General features: G+C 39.0%; 2 protein-coding genes and 1 long non-coding RNA gene across 10 annotated transcripts in view; 1 reads left to right on the top strand and 2 right to left on the bottom strand.

Annotated features, from left to right (window-relative positions):
- LOC119656585 overlaps positions 1-4,396 on the top strand; it is a 65,848-nt gene extending 61,452 nt beyond the window's left edge. For 7 of the 8 annotated variants that reach the window (XM_038062983.1, XM_038062990.1, XM_038062988.1 and 4 more), the window contains one exon: positions 4,210-4,373. In XM_038062983.1, coding sequence (XP_037918911.1) covers positions 4,210-4,373 — 164 coding nt within the window. Of the gene's footprint in view, positions 1-4,209 lie in introns of all 8 variants that reach the window. The other variant, XM_038062982.1, reaches the window with a different exon arrangement.
- A 227-nt stretch (positions 4,397-4,623) lies between these two features.
- Positions 4,624-15,782, bottom strand: LOC119656587 (minichromosome maintenance domain-containing protein 2). The gene is made up of 4 exons (XM_038062994.1): positions 15,409-15,782; positions 14,969-15,348; positions 14,619-14,854; positions 4,624-4,902 (listed from the first exon to the last, which is right to left on the bottom strand). Exons 1-4 carry the CDS (start codon positions 15,625-15,627, stop codon positions 4,634-4,636), a joined length of 1,104 nt encoding a protein of 367 aa, XP_037918922.1. The 5' UTR covers positions 15,628-15,782; the 3' UTR covers positions 4,624-4,633.
- Positions 15,783-15,949: 167 nt separating this feature from the next.
- LOC119658523 lies at positions 15,950-21,275 on the bottom strand. The gene is made up of 4 exons (XR_005250241.1): positions 21,186-21,275; positions 21,050-21,117; positions 16,133-16,288; positions 15,950-16,077 (listed from the first exon to the last, which is right to left on the bottom strand). It is a non-coding gene; the product is annotated as an uncharacterized LOC119658523 (long non-coding RNA).
- Positions 21,276-24,914: the final 3,639 nt, after the last annotated feature.

The following is a 24,914-nucleotide window of genomic DNA, read 5'->3' as shown; positions in this document are numbered from 1 at the left end:
AAAGTCAATGATTTTAATATCTCAGCTGGCTAGCTCAAAGAAAACTGTTTTTAGGGTTATGTGTAGATCAAAACCTTAATAAAATCGCGTTACTGTCTGTTTGTTTGTGGCACGCACTTTTCTTCAAAACGGTAACACCGATTGAAGCCCAATTTGGTGGGGATATGAGAACCATGAAATCCCATTCATACAGTGAGTGGCCCATACATGCAAAGCGGGGATGTACATTTTTTTCTTTCTAATACCTCCATCTGGGGTATCTATTGAAAAATCCCAATTAGTACTAGGTAAATTACAAAATATGGAATTAAGGGGTCTACTGTGCAAACTTCAAGTGAGTCAGGAGTCATTTTTGGAAACTACCCACCCAAAAATATTAAATTGGGCCGCAAATCAGTAGGAACTTTAGTTGGGGCAGCTACACGCTACGAATCTTCTTATCCATCTTCGGATCGAAATTCAGCTGGTACAAACATCCAAGTATCTAGGAGTATATCTCGACTTGTTGCAAGTCCTACATATTGCTTTGGTGCTGTAGGACTGCGATAGATGAGATCCTTTACCACAATGGATTCATTGAATGTACACATCCACAATGAAGTCCATTTTAATTTACGCATGCATTGTCTGGAGGCTGCGATTATATGTTTGTTTGCTAACAGCAGGAAGTTGCTGGCACCGATTCAAAGGTACGGTTGCCTAAGTAGTACTAGAGCAATGAGTACTACGCCGGTCGCGACACTCTTGTTCTAAATCCTCTCTCCATTCATGTGACTGTGAATTGGAAAGCAACTATCGACGCATATATTCATGACACCATTGGCCGATGCGTCATGCGCCCATCTGAAAATCTTTTATCAAACATTAGGTGGCTCTGATGTCTGCCGATCGTATATTTTCCAGGTTTGTCTTTAAAAAAAAACATACTCGTCGTAATCAGTAGAAGAGAAGAATGGTCGACAAATGTTCACGAGTCTGTTGGGATTAAAGACTAAATAATCTTCATCGGCAGATCGCTCATGGAAGAAGGGTGGAGCTAAAGTCTGTTCGTTGTGAAAGAACCCGGAGGCATTAAAGCGTCATTTCCGTAGTCTCTAAAGAAGTGAGGCATGAAAACCAGAATATTACTCCTTAAACTACTGCATGGGAATTGGGATGGTGGCCTCGGCTATATGTAGCCGATATAAAGACTGTATTTCATACGCAACTGCCTGACTTCCTCTGATCACCAGCTACATCCACGCCTCATCGTAATTAGTTCCTGACAATGTCCACGACTTTCTGGAAAGCTTTCACTCTTCCTCATTGCTCTAAGCCAAGTAGTTTTAAAGTAACCCATTCATCGGATTACCAGGGGAATTGGATTACTTCGCATGAGATAACCCATAAATTGTCGCTCCTAAGACCTATCTACCGTCACTATCCGATATCAGATATCCGGTTTGTAAGCCGGGTAAATTCTTCATTAGTTATCATCTTAGGGTAGATATTTTCATGATGCGACGCATACATGAGTTGATGAAAGCTTGGAGCTTTCGTGTAATAGTGGCGGTTCTATACCAGCGCAGTGAGAACATTGAAGTGGAACAGCCTTACTTGATGTTAATAGTTAATTCTTTTATTTCCAGATTCTAAGTAAAACAAACAAGGAAGATTTACTGTAAAGTTTCATGCCACCGTCGTTAGAAACATCGCTCCCCAGATATACAAACTGATTGAGAGCTGCGGTGTTCTGCCTAATAATGCAGCTAGGAACAGTGCGATGACAAGTCAGACAAAGAACCTTGGTTTTGTTGGTGTTTACCTTAAGTCCAACTCAACTTACCTCTTTCTCTAAATTCAACCCCATTTGGCCAGAGAAAGCATATGTCATCAGCATAGACGAGGTGTTTGAGGAAAAATGTTTATTGAATCAACATGAAGAACGTCACCGATAACGAAAAGAAAAAGGATCTGTGACAAGATGGGGATGGGGAATCCGATTTAAAATTCCTTTGGGATTATCCTTTGATGCAGCACGTGACATTTTGCATGGCCATATATGACTTTGATAATAACTCTTAGTTCCTCCAGAATGCCTCTCCTACATGGAGCATTACAGATACACATTCTGTTCACGTTGGCGGAAGTCTTCCTGAAATCGATGAAAAGCATGTGGAGCGGTGATCCACAATGACCCGAAAGGTGTATAGTCGATACAAGAAGGATCGAAACGGTCCACTCGCTTCTTTAGCTGCTCATTAACGAAAATTAGAAATCTACCGATAACGTCCTGCATTGGACCATCGAAAGACTTACGACTACCTTTAGGTTCTAACGTTATACGGAGGCGAAATCGTCATTTATATGAAGCGGGTTCTGCTTTCTAACCAGCACAATGGTGAATTTTCTTTTTGTCACGGAGTACGTTCACAGTAACGGAACTTCAAGCACGTCTCGCTCATAGTCAGCAACAAAGCTGTCAGTTCCTTATGTTAATCGATCCGTTTTCAGGTTTCCGCAGTATGCTAAACCTTGTAAAGCATATGTCTCTCTTGTGTCGACATCAAAAACCCAACTTATGATCATTTGAAAGAATATATTCTTTTTAGGGGAAATTATGATTAGCTCAAGGAACGGCTGGAAATATAGGATATATTAGTTAACCTTTAAAATGACTTTCCCATAAGCAAGCCAAATAATAATGAAATGTTGAGGCTCAACGAAACGACCATCTCATTGCCGAAATGAATAACCACAAAAGTTGATCAATTTCTGCATATGTACATATGCCAGGGTCGTCAAGATAGCCCCTGTTTGTCCAACCTAACTTTTCTCGATTATGCCAAATAAAGTTAGAGTAGGGCTGCCAGAATATTGATAACCGTCTATTTGACAGGGAAAGTAGAGTTCTTCTCAACATAAGTCCAAAGCTTTGAAAAGTATCTCAACGACTGGTTGATCCTTACCCATCTTATAGCTAAAGAGCAATACAGTTTTAAGCCCGCCATCCACGTCAGTTACACCTGAATAGTCCGCGACCGTAACGTGAATGAGATGCATTTGGTCTGTCCATTTTGAGTGTTCAGTGGCCGGAAATCGAATGAAAAATGATTCGGCTAACTGGTCAGATATGTTTGTTTAGGTTGTCAGCGAGGATTTCATGTTTGTATAGGTTGTGAGCGAGAATTCTTTGCGCTTCTTTATCGCTAATGAACATTTTTGATAAATACTGACGCATAAAATTATCTTAAATTTGCATCTTTTCGCTTTCCACGTCCAGAATTGAACTAATGAATTGCCGGTTATCGGTACGTGTATGGTGTATTCAGTTCAATTGGTGGGTGGGCTCTTCAGGTGTAACCAGAAGGTAGAACTGTACGTGGATGATGGGCTTTATGAATCGTCGAGCTGTTACCACTGACCTATTTTATTTCACTATGGATCACGTTTTTCGTTTCGGATGTGAGGGATCCTAAGCCCAATCTACTTGATGTTGGACCGGACCAGATGGAAAGCAACTTACTCTCACTTTTTCGGTCCACGGACCCCTCCTTTTAGGCATAGCACGCAAGTATTCAAAAAGTAGAAAGCAAAATGACTTTCGTCCCCAAATCTCCTCACATTCATCCCCTATTCTTGGTTGCTGTAGAATGAGGACCTAAAACTGTATTCCTCTATCTCATCGCAAGTGAACTGTTGCTTCAATCTGTAATACATCGCTTTTAAACTTTACAATAGCCGGTACGAACATTACGCATTGCATTCCAGCTTACAGTATATATATCACAGGTATTTTTGGACTCGAACGACGATCTGCTTCTAAAACTTCCACCTTGATGAAAAAGTTTCCGGAATTTATTCAGAAAATTCAAAGTGATCTCCATCATTTGTTAACATTTGATCCAAACCTCGCAACATTTTTCACATTAATTCTATTTTCGAAATTGTAAAAAAATCGAAAACATGCACGCACAGAGATATCCTAAACATGGCGTTACTATCACAATTGTTGATCTATGAAACTGGGAATTCACCAATGATTTTTAACAATAAATCTATAATAGCATCAAGGGTGCAGAAAATTGCCTAAATAAATTTTATGCATGTAGTTACACTTTTCTCCAATAAAAACCAAACAGTTTTCGTCAGCTAGAGTAGGTCTTCCAACTTCTGTTCTTATCAAAAGAAAATAATTTTAGTTAGTTAATTTTGCTTTTTTCCTTATAGGCACTTCAGATTACTTTGCAATGTATGGAGCAGCAATTCCTTTCAGCTATTCAATCGACTTGAGTGACGATGGAGTGCATGGTTTTCTGCTGCCGGGCTCTTTTATTGAATCTACAGCCAAGGATGCTTTTGATATAATAAAATCAATGGTGGAATATATTTAACTGTATGATTTGTAATTACAAATACTTCTTTTGAATATTTTTCACAATTTATATTCCAATAAAAGAATGGAAATTATGAATTATGAATATTAACAGGAAAATAATGCAATATCAGTTTCTAGTAAGCTTGATGTATTGGGAATATATAAGGAAAGAAACTATCATAAAATGTTCATTATATCTTTAATTTATTATGAAAACTGTAATATTTGTTAAATAAAGAGCAATTTTATAATAACAAAAAGTGCCTTCATGGTTGCTTAATTCGTCTGCGGAGTAAAGCGCGATAAATAAACATAAAGCCACTCCTTGAAGCGTGTGAACATTATTTCTACATTTTCCATATCATTACCAACTGCCTCGATAGGCGGTGGAAACACTCCTGGGCCGAAAACATTTTTAATAAAATGTTCACTCAAATATATAGCTCCAATGACATCAGACAGAATCACACTAGGTCTAAATGATAGTTTAGCAAACGATTCGGACATCTGTTTCAGAGATATGTAAGCCCTCTCTGATAAACATCCTGAAAAATAAGATCATATGTGGACTTTGGTGTTTAATTTTATTTAGTAACAGCAAATACCGCATCTAGTTAACAACGAATAAATACACATAGACGCATATCACAGAATGATAACAAAAGAATCTAAATAAATTCACTTACAGCCCTCACTTCTCTTAATTATTCTGATTGGCACTTATTGTCTAATATCTCATTCAAATGTAGGTGTAATTATGGCACACAGCTATTAAATACCGGATGAAAACTAATTTAACATCATGACTAATTACATGCTCTTAAAAGAATCATTCCGATTAGACCATTTAGCAAACGTAAAAGCTCGTCAAGTTGAGTTGAATTACGTCAGATACGTTGGGGCTTCGACTTCTAAAAATTATTTTGCTCTCATTAAGCTAATCAGTACTTCGGATACGAAACAAGGGTTTCTTCGTAATAAGCGTGTTATTCACTCTTTATTAAAAATACTATCCTAATTAAAGATATTTGAAGTGGCTCTACCTTCAGAATAATAATGGAAAGTACAGGCACATCTCACAATTTTTTTTCAATGAACTATCGCTTTCACTATTAAGTGGGCTTCATTGCATTTTTACATTTTGAATGGAATAGAAATCGTGGGTGTTCGAGATGCAAAGAGACAAATTTGAAAAAGAGCTTCTTTCGTGATAACTTCAGACTGTCAAATGCGGAATACTCCAATTTTTTTGGAGAAACACTTCAAATTTTCAACTTCTATTATTAACTCCATCCATTTAATAATCACTGGAATGCTTACTAATTAAAGGGTCATCTGCACTTGGTGGTGCATTGCACTTTTTGAAAAATATCAGAAGTAACAAGCAGTTTACAAGCAAAAAAAATCAAATAAAGGAACCTATGCTAATAAGAATTTAAGTTTCCCTGATCAAGTTCAAACACATCATTGGCCCATTCCAAAGAGGCTTCACTCCAGGCAAATCAGCAACAGATCAGATTTTCTCTGTGCAGCAAGCGATGGAAAAACTGTTGGAATATGGACAACAGTTGCATCATCTTTTCATCGCCGCCTATGACAGTATAGCCAAAGTAAAACTGTGCACGGCCATGAGAGAATTCGGTATCCCGACGAAATTGATAAGACTGACTAGGCTGACCCTGACGAATGTGCGAGGCCAGATAAAAGCAGCAGGGTCACTCTCGAGACCATTCGACATCCCTATCATGCGTCCTCTTTAACCTGACCCTCGAGAAAGTGATCCGTGATGTTGAGGTAAATGCAAGAGGTACGATCCTCTTTAAGTCCACCCAACTACTGGCATATGCTGACGATATCGATATCATAGGAAGGACCACCCGAGACGTACAAACTGCCTTCATCCAGATCGAGCAGGCAGTAATTGGTGCGAGATCTTGGGCTGCACATCAACGAAGGCACGACAAAGTATATTGTGGTAACGTCAGCACCGAAGCCTAACCAACCAAGAACATCAAACCGCACTGGTCAAACAGGAAGAATAAGGATAGGAGAATGCAACTATGAGACCGTTGACAATTTCTCCTATCTAGGGTCGAAAATCACAACCGATAAAAGTTACGATGAGGAAATCCGCGCACGGTTGTTGTCAGTCAACAGAGCCTATTTCAGCTTACAAAAACTATTCCGCTCGAAACGTCTCACCTGTTCAGCTGTTACTGTACAAGACAATGATCTTGCCAGTCCTCAAGTATTCCTCGGAAACTTGGGTTCTTAGCAAGAAGAATTGCGAACTCTTGGCCGCGTTCGAGAGAAGAATCCTCCGAAGAATTTTTGGCCCCCTACATGAGGATGGACGATTCCGTAGCCTACATAACGACGAAATCTATGAGCGATACCATGACCGACCGGTTGTGGATAAAATCCGGCTCAATAGGTTGCGGTGGGCCGGTCACCTAATCCGTATGGATGAGGATGATCCAGCCCGGAAAGTCTATAAGGGCAATATCTATGGTAGAAAAAGAAGACGAGGCAGACACCGCCTAAGATGGAGCGATGGCGTAAGTCAGGACGCCAGACAGTTTTTAGGGATATCGAATTGGTGGACCTCGGCGCAAAACCGGGATGTCTGGAGTTCCTTATTAAGGCAGGCTTAGACCGGATACCGGTTGTTGCGCAGTTGATGATGATGATCAAGTTGGCCCTGAAACTGCAGATATACTCTATCCGGTTTTCACTTATTTCGGAAGTGTGCTCGGCAAATTTAGAAGAAAATGCATTTGATATTCTCGTATACAGTTTTTGGGCTACTGTTTTGCCAAATTCGTCACTGTCTCATTTTACCTAAAATTATTCTTCAGAATATCGGTATTTCTTTCATTACATGACGGTTCCATTTGTACGTAGCTCATAGGTCATAGTGCAAATAAATTTAATTACTTTTATTTTAATCTGACACTGACATTCTATGCTGTCTTACGGTGCAGTAAAATCACACAAAATATCCATTTTTGACCTACAATACCATTTCCATATTTTTCGGTTCTTTTTGAGTCGCATCCAAAGTTGTTTTTAGTTCCCCGCTACTTTATTTCGCATTCAATGTCGAATCCGAGACCAGTTTCGTAAAGTACTAGCCGAGGCCTTTCTTCTGATTCCTTACGATTTGGCTTTCGAGAAAAAGATATAGCACTTCCTCTCTCCTTATATGAATCCTTACATTTTACAGAAAATTTTGCTTTTCAAGGTATATAGCATGCTTAAATAGTTATATGAGTCACTTTTTCCGAACAAAAGCACTAATTCCGAGTTCTAAGCAATATCTTTGATGTATTGTTTAGAGCTCAGATCTGTAGTTGCACTAAATCAAGAGCAAATAGCTATAGATATCGGAAAGCTCGTACAAAGTTTGTTTTAAATTTGTCTGTTTCAGTTTTTGTTAACCAAGTAAACTCTGGGGGGAACCCCGAGGAAAACTTAGCTAATGCGAAATTTTTTGTAAATCATGTTACTTTGTGGTTTCATTGTCCAATAGTGTACTCAGAAGGGCCTGCTCGATGCAACAGAATTACAAACTCTGTAAACAGTGATTACTGCAAACACCATATAATTCGTAAACAGAACTGCCTAGTTTATGTTAAAGATGCTTGTGGTGGGCTTCAGAGAAACAGCGACCACGTTCTTGGCCGGCGGTTTATCGACAAGAAACTAATGATAGAGGCGTTTTTTCTTATTTACCTTCATTAACATATTGTCATTCCAAAGCCAAGCATCTCGGTTGTTAAGGGGCCATCCCGTGTGAAGGACGTTTTTTCAGCTTTTTTTGGAAATTTTTTGTGAAGAACTGGATGAAGACAGAAATACAAATTTTTCGCCATAGATTTATTAATATCTTGAGCGTGCATAGTAATTTTTCAAGTCCGATTGCATAGTTCGTTATTGAAATACAGAGCAATTTATACACCCATCTCCACGCTAGAAGGCGCTGCGATCATCTTAAGAAAAAAAGTAAGCGGTATTTTAACGTACAGACTGCAGTCCGCAAACCAGGATTATTAAAAAATATTAAAAGCTAAATTTTTGGTGGCGTGTTAAACTTTTTATTGTGAATTTTGATGTTTTTTCACAGCTTCTTCAGTGAATAAAAAAAAACTACTGAATAAATCGCAATTATCCTAGTTTGCGGACCGTAGAAATATGTTCTGAATAATTCGTGAAAATTTCAAAGAATTTCGTGGGATCGATTTTGGGCTATGGTGACAGCCGATTTTCAACATGCCGTTTCGACAAAAACGCATTTAAAAAGTAGAATGCGATTTTTATCCATAAAACCCTAACTGACAATCAATCTGCTATACCTAATCCATAAACCTTAGGTTTCTTCAAGAAACACATGAACAGCCTTGGCTTCTATTCTTGTCCTTTTAGCGAAGTCTTTCGAACGTCATTCGGATCGATAAATACGCGGTTTATTACGGCGATCGACATAAATCTGGCATGTGACTTATCATGTGTTTAACACTATAATTTCCGAACTACTCCGAATATCGAAAAATCTCTTTGCCCATATATTCTACATTACATCTAGATAGAACTGATACCAAGGGATGACCCCCTTAAGTCCGGAAGTTTGCGTAGACTGTTGTGTGCATCATATTCTTGGGTTGATTTCACCTTTAAGTTAAAGTGGAGGACAGCTGTATAATTTTAATAAATAACTTAATCCAACAAATAAAATGGATTTTGAAGAGAAAGCCTATCCTTCTGCCATTAAAGAAGTTCTTGCTTTTAAAAAAACACAAAATCGTTTATACCCAATTGTCAAGCTATCAATTTTATTTCCGCATTTAGTATGTGGCACCTAATAATACAGGGTGCGGCAGCATAACTTCCTTTTTTAAAATGCGCGTCACTCAGTTAGTTGATGTCATAGCGGAGCGCTAGTGGTCTCGTTCAAGAGGGGATACTGTAAAGTTTTGTCCCGACACGGTTCAGTCGCCATCATGCTTTGGAATAGTGAGGAGCGTGCTTTTGCCGTTGAGTTTTACTTTTCAAACGGATGTTCGGTTAATGCAACACAGCGTGCATTTCGGAATCGCTTCAATTTAGCCCCGTTGGCTCCCGTCCCAGACCGCAAATCAATTGTTACATGGGTCACTACATTCAGACAAACTGCAAGTGCGATAAAAGGAAGAACTGGAATCCCTCGGCCCGTTAGATCACCTGAGAACATTGAAGCAGTGAGAGCGTCAATGTTGCGATCGCTACGGCGTTCTGCGCGCAAACATGCATCTGCCCTTGGACTATCCGATCGTTCTGTGAGAAGAATTCTTCGTGATGATCTTCATTTTCATCCCTATAAGATGGCGATAGTGCAGGAACTTTCAGAATGTGACTTCAATTCTCGGATGAACGCGTGTGAGCTTCTTCTTGATGTCGTTCCCAAGGGTGCTATTGATTTTTTTAGCGATGAAGCCCATTTTCATTTGTGTGGGTCGGTTAACAAACAAAACATGCGCTACTGGGCTGACACCAACCCTCGAGAATTACATCAAAAGCCTTTGCATTCACCCAAAGTCACAGCGTGGTGTGCAATTTCCTCAGCTGGAATTATTGGTCCCTGGTTTTTTGAGGAAAATGAGGTTACAGTGACAGTGAATTCGGACCGGTATGTAAACATGCTACAGAATTTTTTTTTCCCACGGCTAGAAAATTTGGATTTGGGGGACACTTGGTTCCAAAAAGACGGTGCAACAGCACACACTTCAAGAGCATCGATGGCTGTTTTAAGGGAACACTTTCCAGAGCGCCTTATCTCAATTAGAGGCGATTTGGAATGGCCGGTACGCTCTCCCGATCTGTCCCCTTGTGATTTTTTTCTATGGGGTTTTTTGAAATCCCGTGTTTATGTGAACCGTCCAAGAACCCTACAAGATTTGAAGACCAACATCCAAGAAGAAATTGCCAACATAACACCTGCTATGCTAACAAGAATCGTGACAAACGCCAGAAATCGGTTTACGCAATGTATAGAGAATGGGGGACGTCACCTAACAGATTTGATCTTCAAAACAATGTAAATAAAAACTTTAAACATGTACCTACATTACAAAAATTAAATAAATATTTTCCGATGCATACAATAGTTTTTATTGAGTTTTGAAAAAAGGAAGTTATGCTGCCGCACCCTGTATAACCTCAGTCTCAGAAGGTATTAATTGAGATTTTTTATTCAACACCCCTTCCACACAGCACACCCTTCATCACCGTTCTTGAAGCTAGGCCCGATAATTTTATGTTATGCATACAATAATAATTTCACATTTACCATTCGCGTGAAAATCATGAAGAGGATTTAGCAAAAACCTAATTACAGCATTTAGTTTAGTTTTATGATATGAAATAATGAATGAAATGAAATGGATAGTACCGACCATTTAAATAACCATGAACTCTCCACAAAACTTTTGATTTACACAAAACTATCTTACTCAGGAGTTTGTTTGATGAATTCGTTCAAATTTAAACAATTTTTATTTTACTTGAAAGCAGATTGTACAGGTTTTTGCAATGCATTTTTTCTCAAATATTTGGACGATTGACAGGCTACTTTCTTTTTCAGAAAGTGCTGAGTATCTTTTATAGTAAAGACTGACGATATAAGAAACAAGTCTGAAACCGGAAACACGCCGCTTCAGGTGTGAAGGATTTTGTGGATTTTTTATATAAGAATATTTGGGTACACGATGGTTCCCTCGTAGTGTCTATACGTTGAATATACTCGATATTGAATTCGACATGGTACTGACATTTTACCTCCTAGAGTGTAGTAATTTAATGCGAAAGAAGCAAATTTGAAATACTATAACTTTCTTAGAAATAGTACATTATTTCAGATTTTTGGGTTGTGTAGTTTCTGAGAACGGGTCATGAAGGAATTAACTCATTTAGGATTCCCGTATTATTTCAATATGGAACCAATGTCAAAACTAATATCTGATTCGGAAAGTACTAATCGAGATCATTCATTCGATGAAAAAAAATTTTTGAGGTATATGACTTGCTAAGTATGTTCGATGTTCTCCTCAGAACCAGGCTGAAGTGCGCAGCCAACAGTTTCCCTCCTTGGTACGAATCGAAAAATCATTTAATTTCTTCACGTTAATCTGGGAGTCACGCCCGTATGATCAACACTGGCAGTGCATTGTCGGCTCTCACGTGATTTTACATTATGAATTCGTTGAAATCTAAAGTTAGTTTAGCTTACAGCTATACTTTTGCTTCTAACGAAGTTAATTCAGATTTGGCCATTGTCCTTAGATGATTCATGGAGATTGTGCAAATGTTCTCTTCAAAACTGAAGAAAACTAGTCCTTCACGATATCATCGATTCCTTTGGAAGATTGATGAGCATCGGGTTCATGAACAAAGCGAGCAAGCAAGAGTATTCTTTCATTTGAAGTATGTGAGCCGTTGGTTAAATAAGCTTTTGACAAAAAGTAACTCTAAATTCCCATTTGGCATTTCCTTTTCAGCTTGTAAAATTAGTATATGTTTCGTAAATAATAACTCTGCTGTTAAATTAATTTCTCTCATAAGAGGATTCTTGTTTTACATTTGGATAATTTTTGAAGAAACTCCCGCCCCACTCCGGTTCTGTTTAATGATCGCAATGATCGCAAGTCATACTGGTGAATGGGATCGGTCTGGTCTACGAGTGATGTTGGTATTCCTTCTCCTTCCTTATTCTTCAGCTTTTCGAAGGCGTCCAAGAGGGAACGAATACCTTAAGCAGAGTTCCTTCTTTTTTCCTCATCAATTCTTTGGCATCCACTGAGAATCCCGGTCATGGATGTTTTCATCTTTATGCTGTCCCGCTGCTATTGGCTTATCACTTGTACACACAATAAATCTGAAGATAATGAAACTGAAAGTCAGTCTAATTTATATGCTCACGTGCATAGTCTAGTCAGGTACAATCGCTTCTAAATCAAAAATAACAAAATGATTGTTCAATTTATCTTTTTAACCTTGGTGAAAATAAATAAGGTCAATTTATTGTGTACAGTGACATCGGAAAATGTTCCCGATTTATTCATGATCAATCCGCGAACAAATGCCAATTTACTTCAAGCGTAAGCCGTGTTCATAGTTCTTGATAAAATTGGTAATTTAGGGTTCCTCTTCTAACAAATGATGTTTTGTGAAATGGATACAAATACATTTTTTCAGAACCCTTTATTAATGCTTGTATGTTGATTGTTTCTAACGGCTACCATAAGGCACGCTCTCTTGATCTAGTAGCCGGTAACTGACAGAATGCGGACTGCAAGATTCTAGTCCGCATTAAGAAGCCTAAAAATTGTACAGTGCAATGAACCAACGGAGATTTTCGATATAGTGAAGAAGGTTGCTTTCTATGAGTAATAAAATGTCGTTCAGGAGAGGCATTCTAAAAGTGACATTGTGATCGTAATGGGTGATCTGAACGTTAAGGTGGGCTGTGACATCACCTTGCTTCGATATGTGATGGGGAAAAACAGTGGTGAGCGTAACGATAATGGATGGAGGTTTGTGGATTTCTGTAGTTGTACAGAGTACAGAGCTTACCAAAAGGCCAGTTGTGGTCGCTCACCTGCGCTTATATGTTGCGTCAGCCACTTCTCGCAAGTTTAGGGGGATGCCAACCCCCAAGTTCAACATTGGCCGCTTATATGATCCATCTGTCGCTTGGAGCTAAAATGGTAAGTCACCGTTACATGTGGCTGAGGACTGCTCCTCCAAATAGAAGAGAAATCATCTCGGCATCAATGCACTCAAGCGGAGTAAAGCCGCTACGCTTGGTCGTTGTAGAGTTATTCTACAACACACCTGTAGTTTCTGCTTCTTCCACTCGTACAAAAATCCTGGAGACCTTTCCCAAAGAGTGGAAAGACGGGATAATCGTCAAAATCGCAAAGAAGAGTGCCCGTTTTGAGTGCATTAATTGAGGAGGTATCTGCGTACTTCCTACCGTGGCAAAGATAATGGTTTAAATTAATTCTGGAACGTAACAAGGAACATCTCGAAAGTTTAATCGTCAGAAAACGGACTGGTTTCCAAGCTGGATTGACTACTTCAACACCCTACGATCATTTTGGAACAGCCCGCGGAGTTTAGATCATCGCACCACCTGTTCTTCGATTTCGAAAGTTTTCGACAGTGTGAACTGGGAGTGTATCTGGTGTGCTCTTCGCAGCGGGAGGAGGCATTTCGGATAAACTAATAGCTATTATCAATGCGATGGCACATTCTGCATCCAGGTGTAATATCAGAGGAATATGAAGTCGAAAGCGGAGTCCGCCAGGTGTGCATCTTATCACCATTATCATTTCTTGTTGTAATCGGTAACATTCTTCAGCCTTGTCCGGAGGACTTGGAGAAAATCAATGAACTATGACATCTTTTCTCAAACAGTTCGAATACGTTGAAGACATCTTTTTAACTTTTCACCCGGTCATGGACCTTGATAAGATGGCTCCGAATTTGGAATGAGAAGCAAGTAGAGTTGGACTGAAGATAAAAAGCAACAAAATCAAGATTCTCAGTCAGACGGGTCATCGCACTCATCCTATCTCATCGCACTCTCCCTATCTGCATTAATGTGCAGAGCATCCAAGGTGTTGATCAATTTGTATATTTAGGAAGCGTGGTTTCTGCCAATGGTGGCACCGAACTGGATGTTGCAGCACTAGATCACCTTTCGTCGCTTTATCTAAAGTCTAGGAATACAGTTATCTCAATACTGTCACGCCTCTATTTGCACTCTTGACTCCGGGCCCCAGACGGCGCCACCTGCTGAGGTTAAAAAAAAGCTTAGGAGGAAACTCCTCAGCTATAAGGACTGCATTTTCGCAGTCGTGAGTCGGTAGGTGTACATCGTAAAATGTTACTACTAAACTTTGTCAACGATAGTGCGAATGATTGGCTCAGACAGTACTGCTCCCCTCTCAACGATGTGCGCGCGACTAACCCTGAAGAGAGTCTCTGAGCTACCGTCGTTCAAAAAGTGCTTCTTCTAGTTCCCAGATGAGTAGCGTCAAGGCACTGAGGAACAACTTGATGTCCAGAATAAGCTCAACAATTCCACCTGGCTGCTGCTAAACAGCAGAACAGGAGAGAGGGACGAACGATATCACGGTCTCAGACCACAGGCACACTAATAGTTTAATGAATAATGTCACAATTCTATTGTATCTGCACCCATACATATCTAAAAACTTACCTGGCCGTTCGAACCGTGATGCAATGAAATAATTTCTCAACAGTTCTGCGCAAACCAATGGCATTTCTACATTAACGTTTGATGCATATTTGATATATTTCCGCATATCTTCGGAGCTTATTGTTAAATCATCATTTGGAGTAGTGTAACCTTTGAACATCATAGTCTCTTCGAGGAGGAAATCCGTAAGTTTTTCAGGCGAGGTCTCTTGAAGCAGAAGTGGTATTCCAAAAACTCTACAAAAATTACAAAATATTTTCTTAAAAATCATTAAGTTCATAAAATAACGCCCTTTATATTGTTTAAGATACAAAAAAAAAATATTTTATGTAGAATATTATTGTACATACTTTATTAAACATCCCAATGTTTTCATATCATTAAGGTTGTTCTTATAGTTAGTCCAATAGCACCAAATTGCCGTATGTAATGGATATTTCAGAGGAGCATTATCAATAGTAATGTAGCCGCAGTCAATATTCTTCAGAATTTTGTTTCGCAACGGTTCATTCAGCCCAGACCAATCCCCTATATAGTGAACACCACCTTTCGCTAACAACAGAGGATTTGCTTCAACGAAGTTTTCATTTTTCAATTCCAATGTTTCAAACTTATCCACAGGAGCGATGAATCGGGCAGCTAAGTTCCCAATTTGAGTCATTAATAAATTCGCAAAGGAGGTATTCTGAGTGATTCCGACAATAGGAATTGGTGCTGTGTTACTGTCGATCTGCAATGAAATAAGAGTATTTGAAAATGAACAGAAATAATGTTGATTGAAGATACTTACTTGGATTGAAACTAGACTAAGTAGAAGGCCCATTTTAAATTCGACACTACACTCCATGGGCATGAGTTCTTGGCACAATTGTGCACTAATCAAATAAATAAATGAAAAATCTGACAAATTTGTGCGAATTACGTTAAATACACTTGTGACTGATGTTGGAATATCTTTAAAATATCCTGAAATATTATTAAAATCCAATTCGCCCCTGTGGGATACCATTTTACAATTTCTCTGAAAATGTGGCGATATACCCAGCGACAAACATGAGTAATACGATCTAAATGGAGTTTCATAAGTGGAACCATTTCCATTTATATTTTCTGACGATAAACTCAAATTCGAGATTGGACTACCAGTATCTCGTTGAATTTGAAATTGTGTCGTATTGCAACCAGTTTCTGGAATAAGTTGACTTTCTTCCGGGGAAATGCGTAGGTAGTTATCTAATTTGCTTTCAATGGATTCATTGAGAGTAGAGCTATTTACGTCTACATCGTCAAGTTTCAAGATTGAATCTAAATCTTCTTCAACCAAAATGTTATGATATTTATCCATTCTTGGGTTAGATGCCCTCCAATCCCCAAGCTTTAAATTGATGGCTAAAATAGTCGTACACTCCAATGATTCTATATTCTCTCCCAAGGTCTAACTGCTTTTCACATAAATCATCTGGAAAATTAATTGCAATTATTCTTCTTCAAAACTGATGATTGATTTAAATTACATGTTAACTCTACTGTGACGCTTCGGTAAACCTTTCCAATAATTTTAGGTGTCTGTAGCGCTCTGGCTGGGTATACCTTAAGTAAAGACTTTTCACACATATGCCGATTTTTTGTGTACTCTTTCATCGGTGCATTACAGGAGTAACAATGTGGAGCTTAAAAGTGGATTTTTGATTAGTGAATATATTTGAACTGGATGGTCCTCTGGTGGAATTTAGTGCCTTTTTATCGCCAACGCGTGTACATGCGAGTATGACGGGAGATAGAATCATGTCATATAATATCTGTATAACGTTTTATTGACTTTAAAAGGTGATGTGTGTAGAAATAACGACCATTGGCTGTGTGATAGCACCTGGAGTGGCAGACGGGGTAATTTACGACATTAGACACACGGTATACAGCTCTTACGAAAACATATACTCATACTCTAACTCGACTAAAGTTCTATAACGAATTCTAAGTGAAAAAAAAAATCCTTTTCAAATTCAAGTAGAACAAAAGCAACACAAAGGAAATGCAACAATAAGACCAGCAGCAATAAGACCCCCCAAGGTCGGGCTACAAAATAATGATTGGTACAACTAGGTTCAGAACTCCGCCATATTATATAAATATCATGTTGATCCCAAATAAAGGAGGAGAGTTTGAGACGACTCATTAAGTACAATCTATCTACAATCTAGAACCAGTGATCGGGGAAAGTCAGAAAAAAGTAGAAGTGGATGCACAATTTAGTCGGTATAACTTGACTATACTGCATCTTACCTAATTACATCCTTTCGTCAGGGGTCTAATTCAATTGACCTGGCAGTCTAGGCTGAGGTTTCGAATCGATGGACTTACAATCCGTCATCCTCCAAAAAACTAAACATCATGTACAGAAACAGGATGTCTAGTCTCGGACATGATTGAATCGAAACGACCACGCAAACGAATAAATGACTACATTCTTGGATGTTGAAATGTTAGATCACTAAACAAACCTGGTGTTGTCAAAGATCTTCTCTAACCGGCCATCAAGTATAAGGTCAGAGTTGTAAGAATCCAGGAAACGAATTGGAATTGCTACGAGATAATCGACATGAGGTCGCACACAATCTTCAAAAGTGGCAAGTTATCATGGAAACGTAAGTTTGGAATGGCTTTCACGGCCTATAGAGACTTTAAAGCAAATGTCATCAACTTCACACATACACGAGAAATTGGGTGCGCTTCATATCAAAGCAAAGCTTTTTAATATACGAGTACAGTTTGCTGACATACACCCTCCAACTGAAGACGAAGATGACAAAGTCAAAGAGCTTTTTTAAAGTAGCCTATAGAGTTCTGCCTCCGAATGACGTCCATGATATATCAAATTGCAACGGCCAACGCTTCATAGACTTTGCACTTGATTACCAAACAAGTACAATCACAAAGGGACATGGGTGTCCCTAGATCATCAAAAGCTGGTCATCCAACATCCTCGACGTGTCCACTACGTGGTAAAAAGCGTCTACAGGCGCCAAAATTCAAAGATCGGCGGAATAAAAACTAACCTGTTTCGAAAATTTGATGTGGGAAAGCTAAAAATTTATTTTATTGCCGGGAGAATACAAGGCAGAACTGGAATAAAGATTAGGTGCTATTCACGAAAATCTCGCGGCAAAACCTAAAGATGACACCTGAAATAATAAATAAAATTACGCTATTAAAGCAACAGCGAAAGAAATGGTTGGATATAATGTCTTCCATACCATTGGAGTTGAAAAACGCGATCGGTGCATCCAGATGATTGGAGGAACGCCATCCTAAAGGCCAAGGCTCGAAATGGGCTGTGGAGTCTCGACCATGAGCTAAGTTCGGGCGCGTTAGCTTAGATGAAGAAATTTTAGCGCACTTTTCCGATCTAGTTTTCTTCCCTTGCTCAAGGGCAAGTACTAAAAGGAAAAGAACCATAATCAAAGCCTACAGTGAATCAAAGGAAGAAAGAAGCTACAGCTGAAAGTATCACTACGACGGATGACAAATATGGTAAAAACCAAGCTACCGATAATATTTCCTCGCATTATTTATAGAAAAACTAATAATAATAAGAATCGTTAGTGCAAAAATCCAATTGGATGAGGGCTTGAAGTGTTTCAGAGCACTTCATTCATAGGAAACCTAATTTGCCGCTCTATTTATGCACACAATCTCGAGTGAGAGAACTATGCACTTGGGACCCAAACCAGCTGCAAAATTGATTCTGCTATCACCAAAGCAGGCTATGAACGTCAGTCGACAAAAGCAACTTTTTTTAATGCGCGAATGACAGAGGACCTGAAATCAACATCATCCTATTTTTTGCAGCCAATTCGCCAGCAATCAAAACTTGTAAACAACAACCACTGTTGGAAGACCTATGCCTTCCCAGAGTATTTATCATAACAGACATGGTCATTCTATTTTATTAGGAATCAAAGATTTTCAATCAAATTCCTATGGCGAAGGAAGACATCAAAAAAACTGTAAGGACTACTTCTGGCCCTTTCGAATAAAACTTCAATGCCTCTCTAACTCAGAAATGCGTCTTAGACGTTCGAAAGGTGAAATGACCCAACCTTAAGAGATCTTGGCTTCCTTTCCTGCCGAGAACTGAACGCTTTACGAATCTCGAATCAGTGCTATTAACCAGCAGTGAACTGCGCTATGAAATTGCTTTACACCTCAGCACAACTTGCATAAAGTCGCATGATCGATATATTAAAGTAAGTCTAAAATCCAAAATCCACCGCAGTGTTCCTCGGCCACTTGCCAAAGATACCGCTACCACTACCAAAGATATTAAATGCCGTCTCGCTGTATTATAGACAAAAATACTGTGTTGAGTTAGTAGCATAACATGCTATAATCATATTCGAAATAAGGACATCCGCTGTCGATATGGGTCTGCTCCTATTGTGGAACAATTACGAGGAAGGCAATGGTATGGTCATGTAATTCGGATCGACAAAATCTTGCTAGCTTAACATCGAATTCAGTGGTAAACGACTAAAAGGCCGACCAAAACAGCGACAACTCGATATGATAGATGGGGTTTGAGAACCTTTTGACTCCACCTAAGCCAAGCCTATGACAAAAAAAATTTAAGCAAGTCAGTTCCGCTACTGAACGGGGCAAAGGCTAAAAAAGAAGGTGTTTCTAGCTATCGAATTGATACAGAAATAAGTGAAACAGTACCGTTGTTTTCTCTCATTGCTGTATTTATTCTTATTGTATACACCAGAGTTTCGGGATCAACTCGCCCATCTTTTACACTCAATGTTTCATTTGTTTCTCTAAGGATCTACATATATGTAATACTTAAGCAATTGCAGAAACATAGTCTCGGGATCTACTCAGAAAATACAAATTTGGCCAAGCAGAGGTAACAATTTTACGACACCTAATGACAAGAAGTATATTATAAACCACCTCTGAAGAAAATAAAGGCAAGGAGCCAGATACGATAGAGCCAGTCCGCCGTTTACTGAAAACCATTGATTTTTACTGAGAACTCACCAGTCCGCCGTTTACTGAAAACCTTTGATTTTTACCGAGAACTCACCGCGGATCTTCAAGTAGCATTCAACAACCCCTGAGCTTTGGATACCGGATTCAAAGAGCGTCATTGAATGTTGCATCGTCAGTTTTGCACCATTCAACATGTTGGACTTTTCTTCCCCAAAATGAATCCTCACCATAGACGTCTCACATCTAAGTTCTGGAACAAATAAAAGTAATAATAATAACTTTTGGCGTTGCAATCCAATTAGATCTGGCCTTTGAAGTGTATTAGTGCATTTCATTCAAGATCGTAATGGTACACAAGGAGGCAATGTAGTCTGCATTGTGCTCGACTCAGCTGACTCGACTAATAAGCATCCAGCATCGGTATCCAGTTACAATACAAATTCCTCTGCCACCAATGAGATTTGAGCCGCAACCTTCCGCTGCGACAGCCTAGCGCTCTAACAACTAAACCGTCCCGACCTTAGAACAAAATTCGTAGATTATTGACAACCAGAGTGTTTTTCTATAGGAAAACCTCTGGCATATGTGTTTGCCCAGGAGCCAGGGAAAGCTTTGTTGAGAGACAATTAGATTTCATTTCGCAGTTTGCCACCGAAATCTTTTATATTAAGAGGAAAAAGATACAACAGCAAACTCACTATCAAGGCTTTAGAAAATCAAAAAGCTCACAAGTTTGATATAAAAACAACCCAAGAAACGTACAAAACACACAAACTACTCAATGTGAAAATTTTTTTCAGCTCATCCATCAGTTATCACACCTAAAATATTGACGCGCGATCTGAGAGAATAATACGTCTGGAATGAACAAAGGCACCCTTCAATGGATGAGGAAATGCATGGTGCACCAAAAGGCCCACATTCGCCGATACAACAAGATAATTTCCTTGGGAACACAAGGAGATGGAATACTATTCACACGTATTCATTCGCTCGGACAACGTCAGGGCTTCTCTATAAACGTCCTTTAGAGGACATAAAAGGTCATGAAAAGAATAAGTAGTTATTCATTTCGTGATACAAGTGGAAAGGGTGAACCAGCTTATGTCATCCCCGAAGGATATGTGGATAGACCAACATTAGGAACCTGGCAACAAAAGAAGCTGAAATCATCGAATTCATCCCAAAACTAACTGGGCAAACACATCGGCCTAAACGACCAAAATCAACAAAATATTTACTTCAAAGAACAAAGACAATGGAGTGGGAAGAATATGTGGTGAAATCTTTAGCGGCAAATCCTGCAAGTCGTGACACTAGGCGCACACTTACACCTCTGGTCGAAATTTTTCACTATGAGTTTAATAAAATTTTCGATAAAAATTCACTAAATACCTTCAGAGAACTGCTAAATAATTTAGGAAACAAATTTCCATTACAGCTAGTTAGTTCCGCAGTAATCACGTTGCCAATACACCGATCTGAACATACCCATGTAGATTGAAGGCTAAAAAAAGAAGTTTAAAAATAAATTAATTAGGCTGACCTTACAGCATCAATATTTAATCAGTCTACCATAAATCGATTTATAAAAAATGAGCAAATGAAAAATTTATGGACTGACATGTTTGGTATAAATAAAACGACATGTTGCATGCATGTGAAGTTCCGAACCATAAGGGAGTCATGTTTCGATTAACAACACAATGACAATTGCACTACAGTGAACTTATTATCAGTCCAGCCAGAGTGACAGATTTCATTTAAAAGTTTAAATATTCATCAGTTCATCAGTCATTGCCATAGACATATCCTAGATGTTCAGCATGGCATAATTTTGTAATTCAGACTGACGCTAGACTGATCGCGTACGAAAAAACTTGCTTGTGGTCGCAAATTTTTCAATGGTACTGTGAAGGAAGTCAACGGTCGACTTCTCATCCACGATGGTGAACAACTGAAAAGGCGGAAAGAACACTTCACCACGATCCTTAACCATATCACATCCGATGAAGTTCCTCCTCTTCTGGATGAAGTGGCTAGTTGCCGTAACATGCGGATATGGACTGTTCCTTCAAGCAGAAAAGAAATCATTTCGGCCATCAATGCACTCAAACGGAATAAAGCCGGCTGTGCTTGACGGTCTTCCCACAGAGTTATTTATCGCTGAAGTTACTGCAGATCTGCTGCTTCTGACCTTTCCCAGAGGAAGGATCGTCAAGATCCCAAAGAAGGGGACTCGTTTTAAATGTGACAATTGGAATATGATAGTATCTGCTCGCTTCCTGCTGTTGCAAAAATAATAGCAGAAATGGTTTTCGCCCGGGATTCTCCTGCATTGGGGAATATGAATGTTTCAAACATCTGCGCGTTTAAGCATTGCTTTCAATTGGTTGTTACCTCAGCAATTATAAGCAAGACCCATCTAAGATGCATAACCCAACAACAGTCGCAAATTAAGCTTTTTCAAGTAGAAACATACACTTTAAATAATCCGAACAACGTGTACAGAAAGTTCCGCTGCTGCAGTTAACCATACTATTTACAATATGTTCGCTGTTCTAAGGGAATAAGACAAGGATTATAAGCTACTTGGCAGAATCAAATTGTTTAGAATATTGAGAGATCGTCCAAACCTATTTTTCTCAGTATTTTTTCGCCTTAATTAATAACCATTCACAAAAACTAACAAAGCTCAGGTAAATCTATATATCTCAAATTTATATATTCGAACATTTTGAAAATAAACTTGTGAACACAGTTTTAATAGTAAACAAGTCAGGAAACTATCAAAACGTGTCACGCCACTAGTCCAACCCAATATCTTCTTCTCCATTATCGCAAGACGCCGTTCTTTGTCTTTTATAATCGGCCAACACCATAGAGAACTATATAGAGCGGCGGGACGGACTACATTGCGGTAAATTTTAGATTTGAGAGGTTCGTTGATACGTTGGTCACAAAGAACACCAGTTGTGGATGCCACTTAATGCAGGTTGCATTAATGCGTGAAGCAATTTCATAACGCAGTTCTCCATTTGCTGATAGCATTGAGCCGAGGTGTTTAAATCGCTCAGTTCTGGGGATCGGACGTCAAAAATTCAGTTTTATTCAGATGCAATCTGTGGCCAAGTTGCATGAGGCGATCATTCCAATTTTGGACAAGTTGCTCTAGACCGTTCCTGCTATTAGACGCTAGGAAAACATCATCCGTATAAAGCAGTGTATACTTCCGATTTACTTCGTGCACAAAAGCATACATACGTACATATATAGTACGTATATTGGATACCGGTATCTCCACTAGGCGCTACCACAGAAAGCTTCATTAATATATACATATAAACATATATGTACATATGCCTGTCTCAAGTAATTGATATTGATTTAGGAATGATTAAAAAAATAAAATGAAATGTTTCCCTGTGACCTATCCATTCATATGAGCTTACTTTTTGGTATGGACGAATTGATATTATGATGACGTCATACACGTTTCACAATGCACGAAATTTATGTAAAATGTAGAAGTTTCACTTTCTATAACTTTGTTAATAATGGTTAGATTTCCTTCAACTTTCCAAAAGTTATGCCTTACGTTATTCCTTACACCAATGCCAAATTTTGTACTTCTAGCATGAAATTAAGGAGGGTTTCAAGCTAAATTTTTAAATTGTGGTAATGTACTATTAGGAACTTTATTTCTGCAGATTTTGCGGTAGGATAGGTTCTGAGAACGAGACCTGTTACACTTTTTGTTGCCCATATTTTAAGCTCTCACTCCCTCACGTTTCACCCAATATCAAATATGGAACCAGTTTCCAAAAGCACTAACTTAACCCTTTGATTTGTTACCCCACATGGCCACTGTCTGTGAAAAAAACATTTACAACCCCTTTTCGCATATATGGGGAGTCCCCTTAAACCCAACACAAAATCTAAAGGGATTCACAGAAAACATCTTCTCACCAAATTTTGTGTCAATCGCTTCACCCGTTTCTGAATAAATCGAGTGTGGCAGACAGACATACAGGCAGACATCGAATCAATTCGAATAGTTTTGTTTCACACAAAACTTTACAAAAGGCTGGGGAGAAGTAGATTCTTCATGCATAGAATTTCAATATTTCACTCATAGTCAATTATTTTCGTCAGTCATGACATCAGCATCTTATGTGCATGGCTTTTTCTTTTCTCTCTTTCCGAAAATGAGTGTTCTCTCACTTTAAGTGTGCACATTTTGATTCCATGCTCGCGCACTTTATAATTCACCCCAAAACTAATGCCAGTTTCGAAAAGTACTAATCGAGACCTTTCATTTCATACCCCGTACGATTATATTCGGGTAAAAAAATGTTACATCCCTCTTTGCATGTATGGGGGCCTCCTTTAAACTCGTAAATTTATGTCACTCACTGTATGCGTGGGATTTCATAGTTCCCATATGCCCACCACATTTCGTTCGGATCGGCTTAGTCATTTTGGAGAAAACTGCGTATGACAAACAGGCAGACAGTGAATTTTGTTTTACACAAAACCTAAAAAATATGATCCCAAAATTCTGCGACGCAGTATAATATTATTGTCCTCAGCATCCAATTATTTGCAGCAGCTTCGATCTGTGAGTTTGCTTCAGATACGTGCCGGCATTGAAATTAGCCGGACCGTATGTGGCTCTTTAATAGCTCAATCCTCTCAACGCTAATACTTCTTTTTTTTCTTCAGCCTTTATCCCATTCATAAGCGGGACGGTTTTATTTTTTCAAATGTCCATCTGGATGCAATTTCGATGGTTTTAAATCTTCATCCAGCGTATCAAGCCATCGTTGTTTCGGCCGCCCTTTTGTTCGCTTATCATCAATTTCGATGTTCACACCAATCTTGGCAAGTGAATTCTCGTTAGCGCGAATTACGTTACCATACCATCGAAGACGTCTCTCCTGCAATTTTTCCACGATCGATACAACTCCATATCCATTGCGGACATCCTCATTTCGGGTGTGATCAAAACGTGTCACGCCACTAGTCCAAAGCAATATCTTGGTTTCATTACCGCAAGATGCGGTTCATTGTCGGCCAACACTCACAACCATAGAGAGCAACAGGACGGACGTCGATCACAAAGAACACCAGTTGTGGAATGCCACTTAATCCAGGTTGCGTTAATGCGTGAAGAAATTTCATAACGCAAATCTCCATTGGTTGATAGCATTGACCAGCGATATTTAAATCGCTCAGTTCTGGACAGGTCACTGCCGCTGACAGTGATTGTGCCCGTTTCATGGGGATCGGTCGTCAAAAACT

This window comes from Hermetia illucens, chromosome 5 (genome assembly GCF_905115235.1).
Source record: "Hermetia illucens chromosome 5, iHerIll2.2.curated.20191125, whole genome shotgun sequence".
NCBI lineage: Eukaryota > Metazoa > Arthropoda > Insecta > Diptera > Stratiomyidae > Hermetia > Hermetia illucens.
Note: the sequence above shows the minus strand (reverse complement) of the source record. Positions and strands in the feature narration are given on the sequence as shown.